This window comes from Oryctolagus cuniculus, chromosome 9, assembly GCF_964237555.1.
Source record: "Oryctolagus cuniculus chromosome 9, mOryCun1.1, whole genome shotgun sequence".
Classification (NCBI taxonomy): domain Eukaryota; kingdom Metazoa; phylum Chordata; class Mammalia; order Lagomorpha; family Leporidae; genus Oryctolagus; species Oryctolagus cuniculus.
This window is the reverse complement of record NC_091440.1, coordinates 18,045,907-18,065,932: the sequence shown is the minus strand read 5'-3', so window position 1 is coordinate 18,065,932 and position 20,026 is coordinate 18,045,907. Positions and strand designations below refer to the sequence as shown.

Sequence of the window (20,026 nt, the reverse complement as noted above, 5' to 3'; positions counted from 1 at the left end):
ACAGTAGGTCAATGACTTGCATTCAATCCACTGAAATGACCCTACCCTGGGGACTAAGTTCACCCTCTCAGTAGGAACTGACTCCACTTCTGAAGTACTCAGGAAGGACCATGGATGAGTTCTCACAACAACGACCCCCGCCATATATGGCTACTGAACATGGAAGTGGACTGTGGGTGGAACTGACATACTATCAGGGAAAATCCACACTGGATGATGGGACCTGTGTCATCCAATGTGGTAGGCACTACCCCCAGGTATCTGTGAAGCACTGGACAGGTCCTGGACTGCATAGAGAGAGGCTGTTAAGTGTAAAATGCAAACCATATTTTTAAGAGTTACTACAAAAAATGTAAAATATCTCATGAATGGGCAGATGTTTGTCCTAGTGGTTAATTTTGCCAATTGGGATGCTCACATCCCAGATTGAAGTGCCTGGGTTCAAGTCCTGGCTCTGTTTGCAATTCTGGTTCCTACTAGTAATGCACACTCATGGAGACAGCAGTGATGGGTCAAGCAGCTGGGTCCCTACCATGCAAGTGGGAAACATGGGTTGAGTTCCTGGCTCCAGGCTCTGGCCTGGTGCATCCCCAGCCCAGTCACTACAGGCATTTGGGAAGTGAACCAATAGATGGGAGATCCCTCTCTTTCTCATAAATAAGACAAATAAATTTCATTTTTAAATGCTTCTAGTCATTATGCACTGAAGCAAGAATATTTTGTATATGTTAGGTTAGATAAATTAAACTTCAATCTTGTTTTCTTTTTTTGAAAATTTTTTATTTATTTATTTTATGTATCTGAAAGGGATGAAGACAGAAAGATATCTCCCGCCCGGTGCCTCAGTCCTCAAATGCCCCCAGCAGCTGGGACTGAGCCAGGCTAAAGCCAGGAGCTGGGAACTCAACCCAGGCCTCCATGTGGGTGGCAGACACCCAACTACTTGAGCCATCACCTATTGCTCCCCAGGGTGCACACTGGCAGAAAGCTAGATCAGAAGTGAAGCTCGACTTTGAACCAGGCACTTTGATATGGGATACAGAGACCCAGGCAGCACTCTACCCACTCTACCAATCACTTACTCCAAGTCTATTTCAGTAAACATGGCTACTGAACGATTTAAAATGACATGTGTAGTGAACACTTGTGGCACTCATTCTATTTCTATTGGGTGTCCCTGCCTTAGACTGATAGTGTAGCCATTTTGAAAAGTGGTTCTCCTCCCAATAGAGTTTAAAAAGAGAAGGGGGAATGACATTTCTGGAGCTTGTAGGAGACTAACAGAATTCATTTAGGTTCCCAGGTGCTTCAGATATAAAGGTGAAAGTCAAGTACAATTATATCACTAGGGCCTAATCATGAGAAGAGTAAACAGCCCTTCCCGGTTGGTGCCCCATGGGGTAGATTGGATCTTTAAGGTAACCAGATGGCTCCCAAGAACAGGTAATTTACCTCACAAGGGTAAGAACCTCATTTCCAAGAAAGAGTGCAGTTTAGTCACCCTATGCCATCTGTCCCCGTGGTGCTATTTCTATTTTCCAAGTACCCTAGCAGTCTATTAACTTACTAAGCTGTATTAAATCCTTAGGAAGTTGGTGTTTAAGAGAAGGATGCATTTCCTCCCATTTTTAAACAAGTCTGTAGAGAGACGACGCCACTTTGCCAAAGTCACAGTTGAAGCAAGCGCATCTTTGTGCTCTGTGTCGCTTGTTTCTCTGCCCCAGGGATAAGGCTTCTCATCCATGAGCTTTTGCGATTCGGTCCCTCCACCAAGAAAAGCCCCTCCCAACTCTCTTACCGGCAGAATTCTACTGATCCCTCAAGATCCACACAACCGCTACCTATTCCCAGAAGCTCTCCTCCTTCACATTAAATCATCAATTTCTTCTCACCTCCTGTGACCTACACCATCAGATCCATTTATTATGCCTGTTTATGGGTGTATATCTTTCTTACACTAGGTGGTAAGTTGACTGAAGGCAGGACCATGTCACATAATTATGACATTCTCAGGACCTAAAAAGTGTTCAGTACATTATAGACACTAAACAGGTGTGTATGGATGCACACCCATGTGTGCAAGTTTGCGCATGCATGTATGGTTAGTTGAATTGTCTACCTTAAGCAGCCACTTCTCCATAAAATCAGGGGGGCTTATCATGAAGACACCCCTCCCTATAGCAACCAATTGTTTAGAATAAGGGAATCCAGAATTTATATTTCACATACAATTTCATTTAGAGACACAGAATTCAAAGTTATGCTTGTGCCTACTCTGTTTCATTCATTCATTCATGCACCATCTACCATGTACTGCCATAAAACAGGCATTGTGCTAGAAGAGGGAATGTACAAATCCTGCGATGTGACAAGCACAAAAGACACAAGCCCTGTCACCTGCAGGCTGTGTGCGAAGACCCCAAACATAACGATTGGGGAAATCTTTGCAACAGGAAAAAACAAAGGAAACTCTGTGACAACAAGATACACAAGGATGCCAGTAGTCAAGCTGAGACCCATAAGAAGAGTTTTCCACTAAGCCATACTCTTCTGTCCTCGGCATACAGACTCCGTGTTTGAGCTGCAGTTCACAGACATTCGTGGGTCCTGTGATTTATGTTTCTGGATGTATTTATTAGTATCTCAATTGATTGTTCCTAGAATTCACACAGACCAAAATCACTGCCATTAAACCAAGTCTCAGTTCAACATCTGAAGTAAAAGGCAAGGCAATGGGTTATCATACAATGTGTAAATATAACACAATAGAGGCAAAAGTAGTATTTATTATATACTGTACAAGTCTACACAGTTAAGCATAAATCAAATTTAGCATGCCCAAAAGAGATTTATATGCTTTTTTGTTGCCTTTGCTATAAAAGATTCAGTGCAGCTCATCTCTATCTTAAATGGGTTTAAAATTTAGAAAAATCTGATTTCTGTATACCACTTTCAGAATATTTTTCTGGGCCACATCTAAATCACTTTTCTGATATCTCTATGTGTGCTCTCATTGTTAGATGGAATCATGCTTGCAGTACCTTGCGCTGAGGACTTTTTCTCAATCACACCACTTTAGGGTGAGAAAAAAAAATGTTTCTTGTTTCCTGTTAAGTTCCAAACCTCTGTGTTGACTTCAGAGACAGAGACCAGAATACCCACCTATTTCTCAGTGTTAGAGTGCAAGAATAAAGCCTCAAATGATTAACTCTAAAATACTGGGGATACCTAAGTGTGATGATTTGCTGTGTCTCCCCTCCTTTTCTTAATTAGCAGACATGTCCAGGATTTCATTCCTTGAATATTAAATTTAACTATTTTGAGAGAAACCTTCAATGGTTTGAGCTGTTAGAATCCTGTGTATTTCAATTACAGGTAGACAGAAGTTAGGCAACATGTGGACTTTCTGAACCTCTCCAAAGCCCCTAGGAAGAGGGTGTACATCTGAAATAATAGCAAAGAATCAGAATGTTTCAGCAAGACTAGATGTTCAGAACATCAATCTTTTTCACATTTGTGAAATTGGACTACTAAATATACACACTCCTTCTGGCAGTTTTCTGAAAGAATGGTAATTTCCAGATGAGACACATTCAAAGGGGTCAGTCCCACGCCACTGCCATGATCCTGTTGGCTCTGCCAGGAAACTCAGGAAAAGTAAATAAATCTGCTTCTTCAGGCTGATGTTGTGGCACAGTGGGTTCAGCCACTCCTGGTGATACTAGCACCACACGGGAGTGCTGTGTCCCAGCTGCCTGGCTTTTGACCCAGCTTCCTGCCAATGTGCGCAGGAAAGCAACAGAAAATGGCCCAAGTGCTTGGGCCCTTGCCACTCATGTGGAGATTAAAATAGAGCTCCCAGCTCCTGGTTTCAGCTTGGCCCAGATGAGCTGTTGTGGCCATTTCAGGTGTGAACCAACAGATGGAAGATCTCTCTCTCTCTCTCTCTCTCTCTAACTCTGTCTTTCAAGTAAGTAAATCTTTAAAATAAAGAAATCTGTTTTTCAAACTGTGAAGAACTCCAAAAGTCTTCATTCCCTATGATAACAGAATGGAAGAAGGGTGAGTTTTTAAGTATACGAATTGCTAGAAATAATCCATTCTCTTCCTCTTAGACTTCACCTGAGACCTCCCCCATCCAGCATTATAAAGACTGCATATCTAATAGCTTCATATAGAATTAGCACTTGTTGCAATTCATGCTATAGATGAAGGCAAGCTCCTTAGGAACGTCTGCATCTACACAGATAAAATAATGTCTAAGAAATGATGGAGGCCAAATTTAGCCACTACGGAGGCCAGAGCTAGTCTCCAAAGCCAGCAACAGAGAGTGAGTGAAGACTGCACATGCCCAAGGTCAGAAATGATTCAAAAGGAGATGGGCATGGAAAAACAGCATTCACTCATGGAGTCTGAAACCAGCTCTACAGGTTGTGAAGGAATAAAGTTAAGCAAGAAAAAGAAGTCAGGGGCCCAGTGACAATGCCACTAGCAGGGGAGGGACGGGAGTATGCCCATGTTGTGTGGTCAGTTTGTCCATGAAGACCCCCAAAACTGTCCAGGCAGGGGTAGTCACCTGCTTTAGCAAATGCCACATCCTCTTTCATTAGACACTGATATGGGTCACTGGAATATTTAAATGGAGTGCAGGTGAGTCACTGTCAAGAATGTTCTAGAAGCTTTAGACACTGGGAGCTCTGCTGAGATTCTTATTCCATGATTAAAAAATAAAACCACACCTTAAAGTCATTTCTATTTTTCAGCATCTTTAGAAGTAAATAGTATTGCAACTTAGATACCTATCATGCAAAGATATAGTCTGATTTTCAAAGACCATATGATTTCCTGTCTTTTTCTTTTCACTGTTGAATTCAATAGACACTAGTTCAATGTCAGACTGCGTCATCTCTCAAGGACACATAGAATGCTTGCTACACTTACTTGCCACTAATGTAATACCTTAGGGAATGATAGACAATCGGAACAGTAGTTTCAAACATGAAGATTTGAAAAGTTGTTTTCTTAAAATCTGCTGCCAAAATAGGACCTAAACATCACAGCAAGATATTTCTGTTTCCCATATTTATTTCACTTTAAGGACCAGAGTTTTGTCAGAAAAAGCTCCATCTGTCTTTGCAAGGTCAAGCCCTTTATGCAGTGGGAGCATCCAGCTAAGACTCCCCAAACCTGAGGCCAGAAGGGAATCCTTCACACTCCATAAATTTTCCAATTCCCAATTCCTTGAGAAATTAAACAAAACTTAGCATTTTCTTTTTGAACCCTCAAAGATTCTCTCACTTCCTACTGGGTTTTTTATCCTTCTTAGTTTTTTCCTACAAAATGCAGGCGTGTGTGTCTCCTCAGGGAGTAATGTTAAAAAGTACCACACCACAGGAGGAAAACTATGTCAAATGGTAGCAGACTGGAAGTTGTGATTGAATTCCCTGGAAATGTATGATAAAGCCCAGAATGTGGGACGAGTTTTAGGTTGCATATTGACTCGAGGACTCAGTGGAGTGCTGGGCACATTATGCAGGCAAAGTCTGCTTTAAGTCCATTGAAAAGCTGGATTGAACAGAATCCTGCTGTCATTCTTAAGACTTGTTTAGAAATTCCACCAGAAGAAAGCACATTACAAGCAATTTCTCCACCAACCATCGCAGAACCTCTCCCAAACACTGCCATGTTGATAGGGACAGTCTGAGACATAAGAAACAACACTAAAGAGCTCACAAAGTTAAAATAAATGGAAAACTCGTGTTCTAGCAAGCAGAGTGCTAAAAGCCATTATTAGAAGGCATGGATTTGAGTCCAGGCTCCAACAAAAATGGAGCAATTGATTACGTATGTGTTGTGCCTTCAGCGTCCTCACTAAGCTCCACGGCATCTGCGACCCCACTTCTAGGGAGACTGTCCGTACGCGTATTTGGCCACATCAGAAAAATTGGTATTCCATCTGAGGCAGAGGCACTTCAAATACTCTCCTTTAGACTGTGTGTTTTCAAGTGAGTGAGAGGAGCTGTGAAGAGGTACATCCCCACACCTTGTTTGATCACTGAAGGAGAACGCGTGACTCGAATCCTGAGGCAGGCTTGCACTGGGGATTGGACAGCTTGGTGCTTTAAGAACAAACAGATCACTGTCCTCTGGAGTCATGCGGGATGAGGTCACTGTCCCCCAGACTGGGGTACTAAACTCTCACTTCGCAAAAATGCTTTTCTGCATCATGAGTTTGCCTTAACTTGACCGAATAAATTGGAGGGGTCCAAGAGGTAAAAACCAAGCTGCCTTCATTTCTTTAAGCAGATTGTTTTCCCAAGCTAACAAATGACCTTCAGCCTATGAAATATTCACATTGTTTTTTCCCTCAATATGTTTTATTTAGTGCATAGCCTCTTAAATATTAATCGTCTTTTTTCCTAAAGATATAGTATATATTATTTACATCCCATTACATTATGTTTTCATGCAGATGAAACAGGCCATTGGAATTGCTCTGAAGTCCTAAGCAGATAGAGCATGGGACCAGGGGTGTACAAATAGCCAGCAAAGTGGATTCTGGCCCAAGGATGGTTGAGGGAGAATAGCTGGTGGCCTCAGGATGGCTACCCAGGGAAAATCGAGACAAAATAAAAAATCCAGGATGGACAAACTTTGGGCCTTGGACGGGTGAGGAGTCAGCCACAGACATTATTTCCTGCAGGAGGAAGTCAAATAATCCACATAGGTGGACTGGGCAGGTGTTTGGTGCAGTGATTGACTTGCCTCTTAGGACAACTGTATCCCATGTTGGAGCACCTGGTTGTGAGTCCTCGCTCTGCTTCTGATCCAGTTTCCTGCTAATATGAATACTGGGAGGTAGCAGATGATGATTTAAATTTGTGGGCCCCTCCACTCATGTGGGAGTCACAGGGAGCTCCTGTGACTCCTGGTTTCAGCCTGGTTCAGTGTAGGCCATTACATGCTTTAAGGAGTGGACCAATAGATGAAAAAAAAAGTTAAATCTGTAAGAGAAAAACGTACTAACAGAGTTCACAAACATCCCAAATCATAATTCAACAGGGCTCTTTCTTAGAACACCAAAGGGAAGGTACTGGAAAGAGTATGTGTTTATAAGGATTGCAAGGACTCTGAGATTCATTCCATTTTTAGTTAAATTATTATGCTTTTTCCCCAAGCAAAGATTGCTCTTGAGGTCTCTGAGGTTGTTCCATCAGACCTGTGTAAATTACATGGGAAATGACACTGGGATGCCAGGAGCCTGGACTCCTACCTGGAGGATGCGAGGGGTTGCCTGAGGTCCCCTCCTTGCTCTGGGGCTAATCAGGCCAAGGAAAAATACTGTATTTGCCATGTCATCCAACGTCCTTACTCTCCAAAGGAAAGCCCAGAAGGCAGTAGCTGGCAGATAATCGATCATTTTTTAAATCTTACTTCTCTTAGCAGGTGATCACCAATGCTGTTCATGTATAAATTCACTCACCAAATATTTATCAGCCCCTGGTACACTCGAAGCACTGTCTACTGAAACTCTACGTCTACTGAAGCCAAATGCTCTAGAGCATTTGGTCCCTGAGAGCTGAGGAAGTACAGCTGCTCCTCAGAGACATGACTCTCAGAGGCTCAGCCCAGGCTCACAGCCTCTTCAGGAAAGCATCCCGAACTGGGAGAGGGCAACTGGGGAGCACAGGATGTGCCTTTTTGTTTATAATCCCTCTGGACAGAAATTACTAATTGCCCTGCCTCCTAATTATTCCCATGGCAGTGTGCAGCAGTCTTCCAAGGGCAAATATCAAGCAAGCCCTACTTGTATAGGAGGGATTATGTTGTTCTCCAGAAATGAGATTTTTCAGACAAACTGGTATCAGTGCTTCCGTCACCTTTTGCCTACACAGACAGTAAGCTTTGCTCTGTGTTTACCTGCACTCGACTGTGCAACCGTGAATCCTTCAAGGGCACCAACGATGCACAAGGTATATGTTTTCTCAGAGTCTAGCATAAATCCTGACCTATAAAAGCCTCATAATCAGCCCTTAGTGAAGGAACACTAGCAACAAAAGCCTTTTTCTTTTTTAACCAGTGTATTGGCACTCCCTGAAATGTATTACACTTCCTTGTCTCAATAAACTGATTCACTGAACATTACTGAATTTTTGCTTGCTAAGTCACTGATTCAAAATATACTGTGTGAGTCCCTGTGCTACACACTAGGCATCTCAAAATTGTTTTAGTCTTGTCCCTTTATCTGAAGAAAATTCAGGATCATAGACACTCAGGGTATTTATAATTATTTATACATCCAGCATGTTAGTACCACTGAACTCACATATTCCATACCTCAGGATATTTAAGCAAATAGAGAGACTTGTGAAGTCTGAGATAAAGATAAAGCAAAGAGTCTTTATTATTTTCACTTTGTAATGTTGCAGATGTAACCTAGAGGCAGAGAAATATTATGCCTGCTGTTTTATTATTGTTTGCTTGTGCTTGCATTGTTTGCAATGAAAGAAATCCAAGGTTTCTTTTCAAAAGTCACTTTTTAAGTCACTGTTCCAATGAATGGATTAATTCAAGCTACACAGGCTAATCCATAAATACATTTAACCAGCACGTATGTTGTTGCAACACACCAGCAGCAAGCTAGTGGAGATGGGGGTTACGATACAGCCCCTCCCCACTGTGGAAGTCTGATTCTTGCTACCCAATAATTGAGAAATGGCCATCACCACACAGACTGACTGCAATATCAATCATTAGATTAAATCTTGGGAAAATTTCATTCCTTTTTTATATTTTTATATTTAAAAAGAAGGAATAGAAATTCTAACATTTTCATTCTAAATCACATGGAATCTTCTGCATACCCCAGAGAGGCTCCACCAATCCAACCCTCACTCTTTGAAGACCATAGCTGTAAGCAGTGACACTATTAAGCCTAGCAGTTGAGAGTAATGATTCCCAAGTCTGCATTTGAATTTGAATCTCATCTCCACCATTTACTAGATGTGCTGCAAGTTTTGTAGCCTCTCTAAGCCCCTATCTCCCAGTTGCACAAAGGACATAATGATAATATTTCAGCAGAGTTGTGAAGATTGAATGTGTTTTTGCTCAATGAAAACTCCCATTTCTTTGAGCCGATTACTGCCCCATGCTGAATCCAGCAAGGCTCTTAAAAGCCATGTGTCTTGACAGGAACGTCGTATTTCTTCCCCAACTTTTCATTTTTTAATTTTTCAAACAATACCAAAATGGTTGAGAAAACATAAAATAAAAATCATGTTGAAGCAGTAGCAGTTGACTTTGCATTATTTTCAAGTAAGCAAAAAACACCCTGGCAATTATTTCAGCATACATCTCTTAAAAGCAGTAACAGTCTACTGCACAATCACAATATCATGACCACACTTAAGGAAAGCAACAGTAATGCAATAATATCCACTATTTCCTATTTTGAAATCAGAATTTTCCAATTATCTCAAAATTGTATCTCATAGCTGGCACGCCAGCTCCAAGTCCAGGATTCAGTACATGTCTACCATGGCATTTAGGTGTTGTGTTTCTGGAGTTTCGTTTCTTCTAGAACAGTCTTCCTCCATTTTTTAAATTCATTTACTTACTTTCCCTTGTTTAAAGAGTTAGTCAGTAGTCCTATACTACTATGATATCTCATTTACTGGGTGTGTCTGATCATCTACTCATGGTGTTCTATCATTTGCAATCCCATCATGCCTAGTATTTCCTGTAAACTAGAAGAAATCTGTTTATGAGATTCAAGTTAAATATTTAGGACAAGATTCCTTCCATTTTGTAAACTGATAAATAAAAATTGGATATATTTATGGGGTACCACGTGATTTGATTCATATATACATTATATAATGTTCAACTAAAGCCAAACATGCCTATCTCCTATCTTCTCAAACACCTGTCATGTCTTTGTAGTGAAAAGATTCAAAATCCTTTCTTCTAGCTTTTTAAAAAACATGTAATATACCTTACTGTTCATTACTTTTTAAATGGAGATGTCAAATAAGAGAGCTTGGATAAGTTATCTTTCTGTTCCTTATTTTCATTAATCACTGTGTTTTTAGCCATTATTCCACCTTGTCATCTTCCTCTTTTTTTTATCTAATTTGACAGTTTTGTGAGGATGGGTATGAGAATGGTGCCATGTCAGTACAGGGCATGTGTCTGTACCGAAGCCAGTATTTGAAACTGCCAGATATCAGAATAAAATCAAGATAAGTCCTAGAAGAAGGCTCATGTTTTCCCCGTGAACCTCAATGGTATATTTTAGGATCAGATTCTTGTAGTGTAACAAAAGTTGCTTAACTTTCAGAAAAACAGCACAGATGAAAAATATTAATACTTATGTATCACTGATATCACTAATATTACAGAATTACAAATGTCCTATTGACCCAACAGCAAACAGCACTTGTAAGTATTGATGAAAGTTAACTTCTAGAATAGTTGTTTTAGGAAGCAGAGAAAGGAAACTGTTGCAGATTTTGTATGGGATGGTAGGTCTTTGCTCCCATCAGATAATTAATAATCCGTGTTATTAATGAATTAAGGCTCACTGTTAATGTCAGTAGCATATTTGTACTAAGAGTGCTTATTCACATAAAGCTCAGCTCTCAGTTGTTTACACTTAAATTTCCAGAAAAAAAAAAAGTTAGGTCTGGAGCTACAGCAAAGCAGTTGCATCAATTATTCACAAATCAAAAAATAAATAAAATGAGAAAGTATTTCTAAATGGTATGAGAATTTAAAAACTTTCCTGATGTAGAAAAATAAACTGCAGTCATTTGGACCTACTTGAGAATCAAAGGCGTGTTCTTAACCGCTGGCTAATAGCGTCCATTTGTTCAGCTGTCTGGTGCACCATCACAGTCTGGAGGTGAATTGGCCAGTGTCTCCATGCAGAATGTTAAAACAGCATTTACATTTCTCACTGCTCCTTTGCTGTTATCGCCTTCAATTGTACAATGAAAATGCACAGCTACCGAAATGCCAGTGGGAACAGGTTCTGATTATAAAATGAACCATGGGGAGCACTCAGAGAGGACCCACACATCCATCATGGGGAGGGCTCCTCACTTGCAAAATAAAAGCCCCCAGGCTCCTCTCATCCCTTCTGAGATGAAGAGCACGTATTATGGTGACCCCCAACTGTAGCGTTATGAATGCTGTCTATAACCTTGTAACAGAATGGGACGATGAAACCCATTATCTCCATCAACATTTACTGAGTAACTACCGTGTGCTGAGACCTGTGTGAGGAACTCCTCCTGGCTTCCCCAGGACTTTGCGTTTTCAGCACTGCCATTTCAGGATACTGGAATCCTCTTAAGTTCCAGATGAACTTGAATGTTCGGTCATTCAATCCACACTAAGCACAGAGGATGAAGACAAGTTACAGCCTCATCCCTGCCATCAAGAAGCATGCTGCCCGAAAGAAAATCAGAAAAGTAAGCCCAGTATCAGAGTTTGGAGCAATTGGTTCTAAAGATTATGAACAGAGCACTGTGCAATGCAGAGGGCTGAATCTGAATCTAACTGGAAGGTGAGAAAGTGTACCTGCAAGAAGACAATGCTTGACTTTGACTTAAAAAAAAATAAGTAGCACAACACTCACAGTTTAAAGTAGGAGATACCTATGGGACATCATACAATTATACTTATTCTCTGAGTCTCAAAATGTGTATTTGGCTTAGATTCCTACAGCATAATGGTGGGATTTTAGAATGAAATGAACATGAAAAAAGAATGTTCATTCCTTGTGTGCTTTATTATGGGACAGCGTGAGACTGCCAGTATTGCAATCCTGAAAATGGTGATCATTTTCAGAACTACACATAAATATGTTAATGCCCATTGCTTTCTCTGGGGTGTGAGTTGAAAAGGGTATGAATGGCCATGGAAGCTGTGGACATCAAGTACAACAAATCAGATGTGAGTGGACAGGCATTTGGCCTAGCTGTTAAGATACCAGGCAGGATGCCCACCTCCCACATCAGAGTACCTGGGTTCAACTCCTGACTCCAGCTCTTGATCCCAGCATCCTGTTAATGCAGGACCCTGGGAAGCAATGGTGACAGCTCAAGTGACAGTGCTTGCCACCCATGTGGGAGACCTGGATTGAGATCTCTGCTCTGGCCTAACTTTGGACCATGTGGACATTTAGGGAGTGACCCAGAGGGTGGGATCAATGGATCTCTCTCTCTCTCTCTCTCTTTCTCTCTCAGTCTCTCAATTTTTAAAAGATTAATATGATGGTCTTTTTCCAATGTTTTATTTTGGAAAAATAATCCAACTTATTATAAATTGTATTTTTTGAAGAACTGTATACTTTCCACCTAATTTGCTAATTATCAAAAATTTTCTGTCTCTATACATATAATTTATTTATTACTGTGCCAGTATAATTTGTGGAAATCACACTCCTTTAGTCCTAAGTAGCCCAGTGTGTGTCTCCTAAGAATATGTTCTTTTCCTACATTACCACAGTACGAACTCAGGCTCAGGAAATTAACACCGATATCATCCTAGTATCTAATACAGGAGCAGTAAGCACATTTTGCCCACCATTTCTTTATGGAAATTATTTTTCTGATCTCAATTCAGAATCATGTGGGGCATTTGGATAGCACAGCTCTTGGTTTTCATCAGGGGAACTTCTCAAGCTTCTCTTGTCTTTCATGACTTCCGTTTCTGAGGCATGTGGACTGGCTACTTTTGAGAATGACCCTGGGTTTGCTTTTGTCTGATGTGCTCTCATGACTAGATTTGGGGTGTGAGTTTCCAGTTGCTTTAGTGATGTATCCACCAAGAGGTACACAGGATCAGTTTGTTCCATGGCTCGGTTACTTGGAGAAGGTGAAAGTTTGCCAAGTTCCTGCATGTAAAATGCCCATTTTCCCTTGGGCAACTAGTAAGAAATCCATGGAGGCACCTGGACATCCTGTTCTCCACCATGTTCCCCCTGCATTTTTTGCTTTTGTCTTAGTTTATAGGGGATGCTGTGACAAAAGGCCACAAATGGGATGACTTAAACCGATAGAACATATTGTCTCACCAATCTGGGGACTGGTTGCGTGAGCTCACAGTGTCAGCAGGGTGGGTCACTTCTGAGGGCTGTGAGGGAGGGGTCTAGTCCAGGCCCATCTCCTTGGCTTCCAGGGGGCCATCTTCGTCCTGAGTCTCTTCACGTCGTGTTCCTTACATGCTTGACTACCTGTCCTGATTTCCCTTTTTGACAAGGATACCAGTTGTACTGAGTTAGGGCCCACCTTCATTGGGCTCACTTCTGGCAAGACCTTATCTCAAAATAAGATCATATTCTGAGCACTTGGGGTTAGGATTCCCACATAGGAATCTGGAAAGACACAAGCCACAGCACATACATCATATTCATCCATAGACTCCTGAATGTTTGCATAGACAAAATGGCAAAGCGGGGTTATGATTGCATGAACTCAGGTCTTCATTATGAAGCCACATGGTATTGGAGCCCTCTCTCTACCATTTCCCCAGATACAGTCAGTGCTGGGCCTGGGAAGACAGGAGGTGCTAGTGCTAACTCGCTCTGGGCTGTCCATTCTCTGGGCTGAGAAAGTATACATCCCCATATTTAGAATGATGCTTCTTCTCCTTTGGTGCCACAGAATGCTGGGTGGATGTGGTTTCCCACCCAGGTGGGTGCGGTCTATGTAAGCCTGTCCATTGTACTAGAGCAGGGATTACAGTAGCTGAAATAGTGAAAACATTCATTTCTTGCTAAAACAAGTAGTCCTGGGGAAAATGCTTTATCTCCGGGTGCACTGTTTTGGTGCATTGATCTGACATCCAGACAAATTAGAGTATATACTCGGGGTGTTAGCAAGAGGGGCTCTCAGTGGGAGAGGGGCCCAAAGCCAGGGGTGATGCGCTAGAAGTTTTAATTCCAAGTGTGGAAGAAGAGAAAAATGGAAAGCAAAAAGCCAATTACCTGGGAGCTCCCTCCCAGAAGTCAGAGGCAGTCTAAGGGAGCAGCGCTTGGGGAGTGGAGAGACAACAAACCCGGCAGCGCAGTTATCTAAAAAGGGGCAGAGACCCCACGTTCCTCTCATCACGGCTTCTGTGTCCTTCCGCTGTGCCGCATCCTCAGGGGGATTTTCACTCACTCTCCTTCCTTTCTTGATCAGGTCACAGACATAAAAGAGAAACTGAAGCTCTCTAAAAAGGTCTGGTCGGCGTTGCCCTACACCATCTGCAAAGACGACAGCGTGACCGCGGGCACTTCCAATGAAGAGGAATGCTGGAATGGGCACAGCAAAGCCAGGTGAGGGTGACTGCGGGCATGGCCAGGGCTGAGCGCATCCAGCCTGGAAGACGCTCCTGGCTCGATTCGGCAGATCTGTTTATGCAAAAAGCAACGGAGGGTGGAGGGACACCTCGCCACTTGGCGACAGCTGTTGAGAGTGACAGGTTTGATGGGCACCCGGGAGCACTTACTCTCAAGGTGCCATTAAGCGTGGAATCCTTGCCCTGAATGTCGCCTCTGGATGAGGACGGACCGAGGAATGGTGACAGATGCCAGCTTACACATACCCTGAGATCGCAAAGAGCCCTTTTATGTTCGCTTAATGACTGTAAGATAGCAGAACTATTTTTAGCCACAGTTAAATTTGCAGGGCTGAAATTTTTTTATTGTAAGTTAAACAGGAAATGAAAAATCAACTGCAATTTTTTTCACCCTTGGAGAAAAAAAAAAGCTACTGTGTTCACTGGAAAGGTAAGAGAGAATGGCTTAGGGAAAACTAGGGTAGGTATCCCACACATTAGGAAGCCCCATGGAAATTCCTGATAAGAGATAACTGTTTTCATGGTTCTGCTCTGTGACCAATGCTACAGCCACTGGAAATCGACTTTCTGAATTTGTTGATTCAGCTCCAAAATGAGCTTGGCCCGGGTTTCATAGGGTGGAGAAGTTGGACAGCGGAACTAGCTGGGAGCTGGCAGGCAGGGCAGGAAATGAGAAGAATTTGCTGGACGTGAGTGGGACTGCAGGTGGGTGAAGCAGCTGGTAAATTGGACTCAAGGAATCTTTGGGGATTGGCCAGCAGGTGGAGAAGCTAAGAGGGGAGTCTATTCTGGTATCTCATTGGGTGATTTCAAGCATATGAAACCAGAAGGTACCTAAAGATTAAGTTCGTAAGAAATTGCTACAGGTAAGCATGAAATGCAAGTGGAGAGCACAGTACATGTTATTTCTTACACTGCTGAATTGCATTTATTTAGCATCGATTAGTAGTGATATCAGTAACCATACCAGAAAGAGCTTAGCATGATGAAAGCTACAGAAAAAGCTATAGGCACTTCAAGTTGTCTAAGATACCAATATCAAAATCTTCAATAAGAATACAGAAGGAAACCCCCAATATTAACAACAAGCTACTCAAAACTACTTGGTATTTAATCAGTGTCTGGCATTTTAGGAAGGACACCTTTGTCTAATAAATTCAACTGAATTATCAGCTTCTAATGTGTCTTCTCCAATGAGTGTTCAAAAAGACACCATGAAGGATGAGCAGCTGGCCCTATGAACAAAGTGCTTGACTGAGCTGCCCTGTTGCCCACCTGTGCTGACCATTTAGCCTTAGCAAAAATGAAGGCTATGTTGGGCACTGCATTCACACAGATTGTCATATAACTTGTAGGATATTATCTCATTCACAATTTCTTACAAACTAAAGAATGGTCAAGGTTGGGATTACAAGAAGGGACTAAAAGTCACCCAGAAAATGAACAAGAACATAAACATCACGGAAAGTAGATATTTAGAAGACCAGATGGCTCAGCCAAGTTCCTCACTGGGCAAATGAGGAATTCAGACTGGGTAAAGGGTTAGTCCAGAGTCATCCAATTCACAAACATGAAAGCTGGAACTCTCCCAAAGACTGGTAATACCCTGCCTCTTAAACAGCAGTTGAACACTGCCCTCCCGAATCTAGGAGAAGAAATGAAACAGATCCTTAGCTATATGACATGTAGTGCGGCCGGCGCCGCGGCTCACTAAGCTAATCCTCCGCCTTGCAGCACTGGCACACCGGGTTCTAGTCCTGGTCGGGGCACCGGATTCTGTCCCGGTTGCCCCTCTTCCAGGCCAGCTCTCTGCTGTGGCCCGGGAGTGCAGTGGAGGATGGCCCAAGTGCTTGGGCCCTGCACCCCATGGGAGACCAGGGGAAGCACCTGGCTCCTGGCTTCGGATCAGCGCGATGTGCCTGACGCAGCGCACCAGCCGCGGCGGCCACTGGAGGGTGAACCAACGGCAAAGGAAGACCTTCTCTCTGTCTCTCTGTCTACTCTGCCTGTCAAAAAAAAAAAAAAAAAAGACATGTAGTGGACCCACATGGTCTGTTCAGTCTGTCATCCCATCAGCAATAGTATTAAGCACTCCCTCCGTGCAAGGCTCTGTGGATTACACGCTAAACAAAGCAATAGGGTCAACACATGAAAAGGAGCAGTGGCTGGAGAGAGGACAGTGGCTTTTGAAACCTCAAGAATCATGCAACTGGATTGTAGGTTTAGCAAAGAGCCACACAGGTACAGTTAGGACTGGATCAGAACTTGGGGACCAGATTTGAATTTTATCCTGAGATAAATGGGAAGATGGAATTTACACAGGTGGAGGAAATGACCAAGTACAATCCAACAAAATCCTTTACAGGAATATTCAAGAATTTAACCCAATATGGTGTATCTTTCATGATGCAAAAAGTGTATTATGAAAAAGATGAGGCTGTCAAAAATTTGGAGCTCAAATTATATTCTCATTGAAAAATTATAATTTCATGGTTTCCTTTAGTTCCTTTTTATTCTTCCACTAGGCAGGAATCAATATTATAACTGTATAATATATAACAATATACTTGCTAACCTGTACATAGATAATCAACAAAGAATTTAATTGAATTTAAGCTTGCTTTTCATCCAAATAGGATTGGTATAAAAACACATGCAAGAAGTTTTTCACACAGAAAAATTCTACAAAACTATTTAAACTGAAGAATCCACCTATAAAAAAGATAACATTTTCCTCACTTTTGAAGTATGGAGTTTAAGATGACATTTTTAAATGTATAGGAATAACTGTAAAATGATGAAAAAAGTTTATTCTTATAGCATGTGTGAAACCAAAGAACCAGAATGTTTAAAAAACAACACCCTATCAACAAGTGTCAATGGATGAGGAAAAGAGACACACACGGGCACTGAGACTGTCCTGTTCTGGAGACTGTAAGCTCGAGTCTTTGTGAAGTGTCTGATCCACCAGCCCTTCTTCCTCTCTTTCAGTTTCATTCATCAGATGAGACTCCTGCAGACACACTTTTCTGTTTGCACCCGCCCCTGCGGTCGTTTTTGTCTTATGTCAGCATTTATCAGACTTCTATGACCCAGCTTTCTCTTGGCTACTTTCTACATCCTTCCCCAAAGCACCTTACTATACTCCCTTGATTGAGAAGCACTGCTATTTCAAATTTCAACATTTCTAAGATAGAGCACGGTTATGTGTATGTACTCCAGTGATTACCTCACTTTTCTAAAAAGCCGTCACTAAACTAATGGTGCCCGTTGAAATGGACTGTGACTTGTAATGGAGAGAAGAGGTCACACAGACACCACTGCAATGGCAGCCACAGGTTCCATCTGGTGTGTTGTGACAACGATCAAGGCTGTGCGAGCAGTGACTGTTTAGAATATGAACCCACTGTCAACCCCCTGCCACCGCTAACTGCTCCACCCTCATTCACCTCTGAGAGACCCCACTCTGCCTCTGTGGCTAAACAGGTTAGAAACAGGAAGCAGTGCCGAGAGATGCCACTGCCCTTTGATGATGTGCCTGGTAACACCGTCAGCATTTAAATCTTCAAGACAAAGAGTCAAGAGGACATCTGAACATTTTTCTCACATCCTCTTTACCTTGCCAACTCCCTGAGACAGATCAATGAAATGATGTCCGCAAACGTCATATTTTGGGGGCTGGTGCTGTGGCGTAATGGGCTAGGCTTCCACCTATGGTGCTGGCATCCCATATGGGCACCAGTTCAAGCCCCAGCTGCTCCACTTCTGATCCAGCTCTCTGCTATGGCCTGGGAAAGTGGTAAAATAGAGCCCAAGTGCTTGGGCCCCTGCACCAGCATGGGAGACCCAGAAGCTCCTGGCTCCTGGCCCAGCTCTGGCCATTGCAGCCATTTGGGGGAGTGGACCAGTGGATAGAAGACCTTTCTTTCTGTCTCTCCCTCTCTAACACTACCCCTCAAAATAAATAAACAAAACTTTTTAAAAAGACTAAAATTTATAAAGTTTGCTCCTCAAATTTCAAGGTGCAGGCTAAATTCTTGGAAAGCTTGCTTAAAATGCAGATTCCAGCTACATAAGTGCTGCAAAATAATTACATGGCCTCCTCACTTTATATGGGATATCCTAACATCCAATGTGGTGGTAACTGGAGGTACATTTCTTTGGGAGGAGATTACTTCATGAGGATGGAGCTCTCATAAATGGGATCGGTGCTGGTGTAAGAGGAGACAGGAGAGAGACACAGCTATGATACTAACTCTGGATGGGAACTGTGTAAGATTTTGCATTTCTAACAAGCTTTCAGGTGATGAGTTATTGCTAGTCCAGGTACCACACTTTGAGTAGCAAGACTCTAAGGTAAGGTTGCACATTTAGCTCATAAAAATAGCAAACAACAAACAGAAAAGACACACACACACACACACACACACACACAAATGGATTCACTGTTTATGTGGAAGATTTAACAGCAGTCCTGTGTTTTACCTGCAAACCTAGCCTCTATTTACATGTAATATATTACTTTTTAGTTTCCACACAAACCACAGAGAACATGTCAAAATTGTTTTCTGTGCCATTACAGATACCCTCGACATCTCCTTTAATAGGCTTTTCTTATATCAAAAACGATAGCAATGTAGGCAGAGAGGTCTCCTGGCTTAGTTGTAAGGGCACTCACTAAGGATAACCAGGACACAGGCAAGGTGGAAGTCCCTCAACAATAAACAGCCGAGGCTTCTCACATGCATCGAGACTTTTAACTTGGAAATGCAACACAGCCTTCACAATATAGGAAACTGTCTTCACAGATGGTCTCAGATGGTTCTGTTGTGATGAATGGAAAGGATCAACACTTTGAACCCTGGGCCAGTATTTGATTTCATCAGCACATTAGTCAGTTTGGAGTGCTATGACAAACATACCAAAGATACAGTGGCTAAAGCAGAAATTAATTTCTCACAGTTCTACAGGCTGGGAAGTTCATGATTACGAAGCCAGAGGTATCGGCCATCTCCCTGACTTATAGTCAGCTGTCTTCCTACTGTGTCCCCTCAAAGTGGAGAGAGAGGGCGCTCTGGTCCCTTCTCTTTATAAGGGTACTAATCCTATCACAGGACTCCAACCTCACGACCTCATCCAACCCTAATTACCTCCAAAGGCCCTACTTCCAAATACCATCACACTGGGACTAAGGCTTCAACATGCGGATTTGCGAGACACACAGACATTTCACTACATAGCAACTAGTAGTTAGACTCACATCCTGCTTATCAGCAGAGTTAAAAACGAGGATTATCCTCAGAGTGCACAGCTGTGTCTGTCACCTGAGAGAAGCAGCCTGGTAGGCACCCCGGGTGACCAGCCAGACAGTGGGTTGGCAAGTACGGCTTCCCACTCCTCCCACTTTTCCCTTACTCAAGCAGTTCTTAGGCAGGAGACATGGCAACTCTGACTCACCTAAGACAAATAGGAACTGAAAGGAAGCTAGCGAGTTACAGAAGAAAATCAATAATAATCCAGAAGGCCAAAGGGAAGAAAATGTAAGAGTCGTGGCGCAGGTTACAAATCTAGGCCTCCTAAAATTCCCGGGGTGAACCTAGAGACCCTTGGAGGACATTTGCTGCCATCAGTCATCCTGAGAAGGACATTCCAGGCAGCCGCTGGCCGGAATGAGCTG

General features: G+C 42.4%; 1 protein-coding gene across 4 annotated transcripts in view; it reads left to right on the top strand.

The window, feature by feature from the left end:
* Positions 1-20,026, top strand: part of GPC6 (glypican 6) — a 1,178,567-nt gene that overhangs the window by 1,133,915 nt on the left and 24,626 nt on the right. For all 4 annotated transcript variants that reach the window (XM_002713000.5, XM_051850542.2, XM_070048691.1 and 1 more), the window contains one exon: positions 14,190-14,326. In XM_002713000.5, coding sequence (XP_002713046.1) covers positions 14,190-14,326 — 137 coding nt within the window. The remainder of the gene's footprint in view (positions 1-14,189; positions 14,327-20,026) is intronic.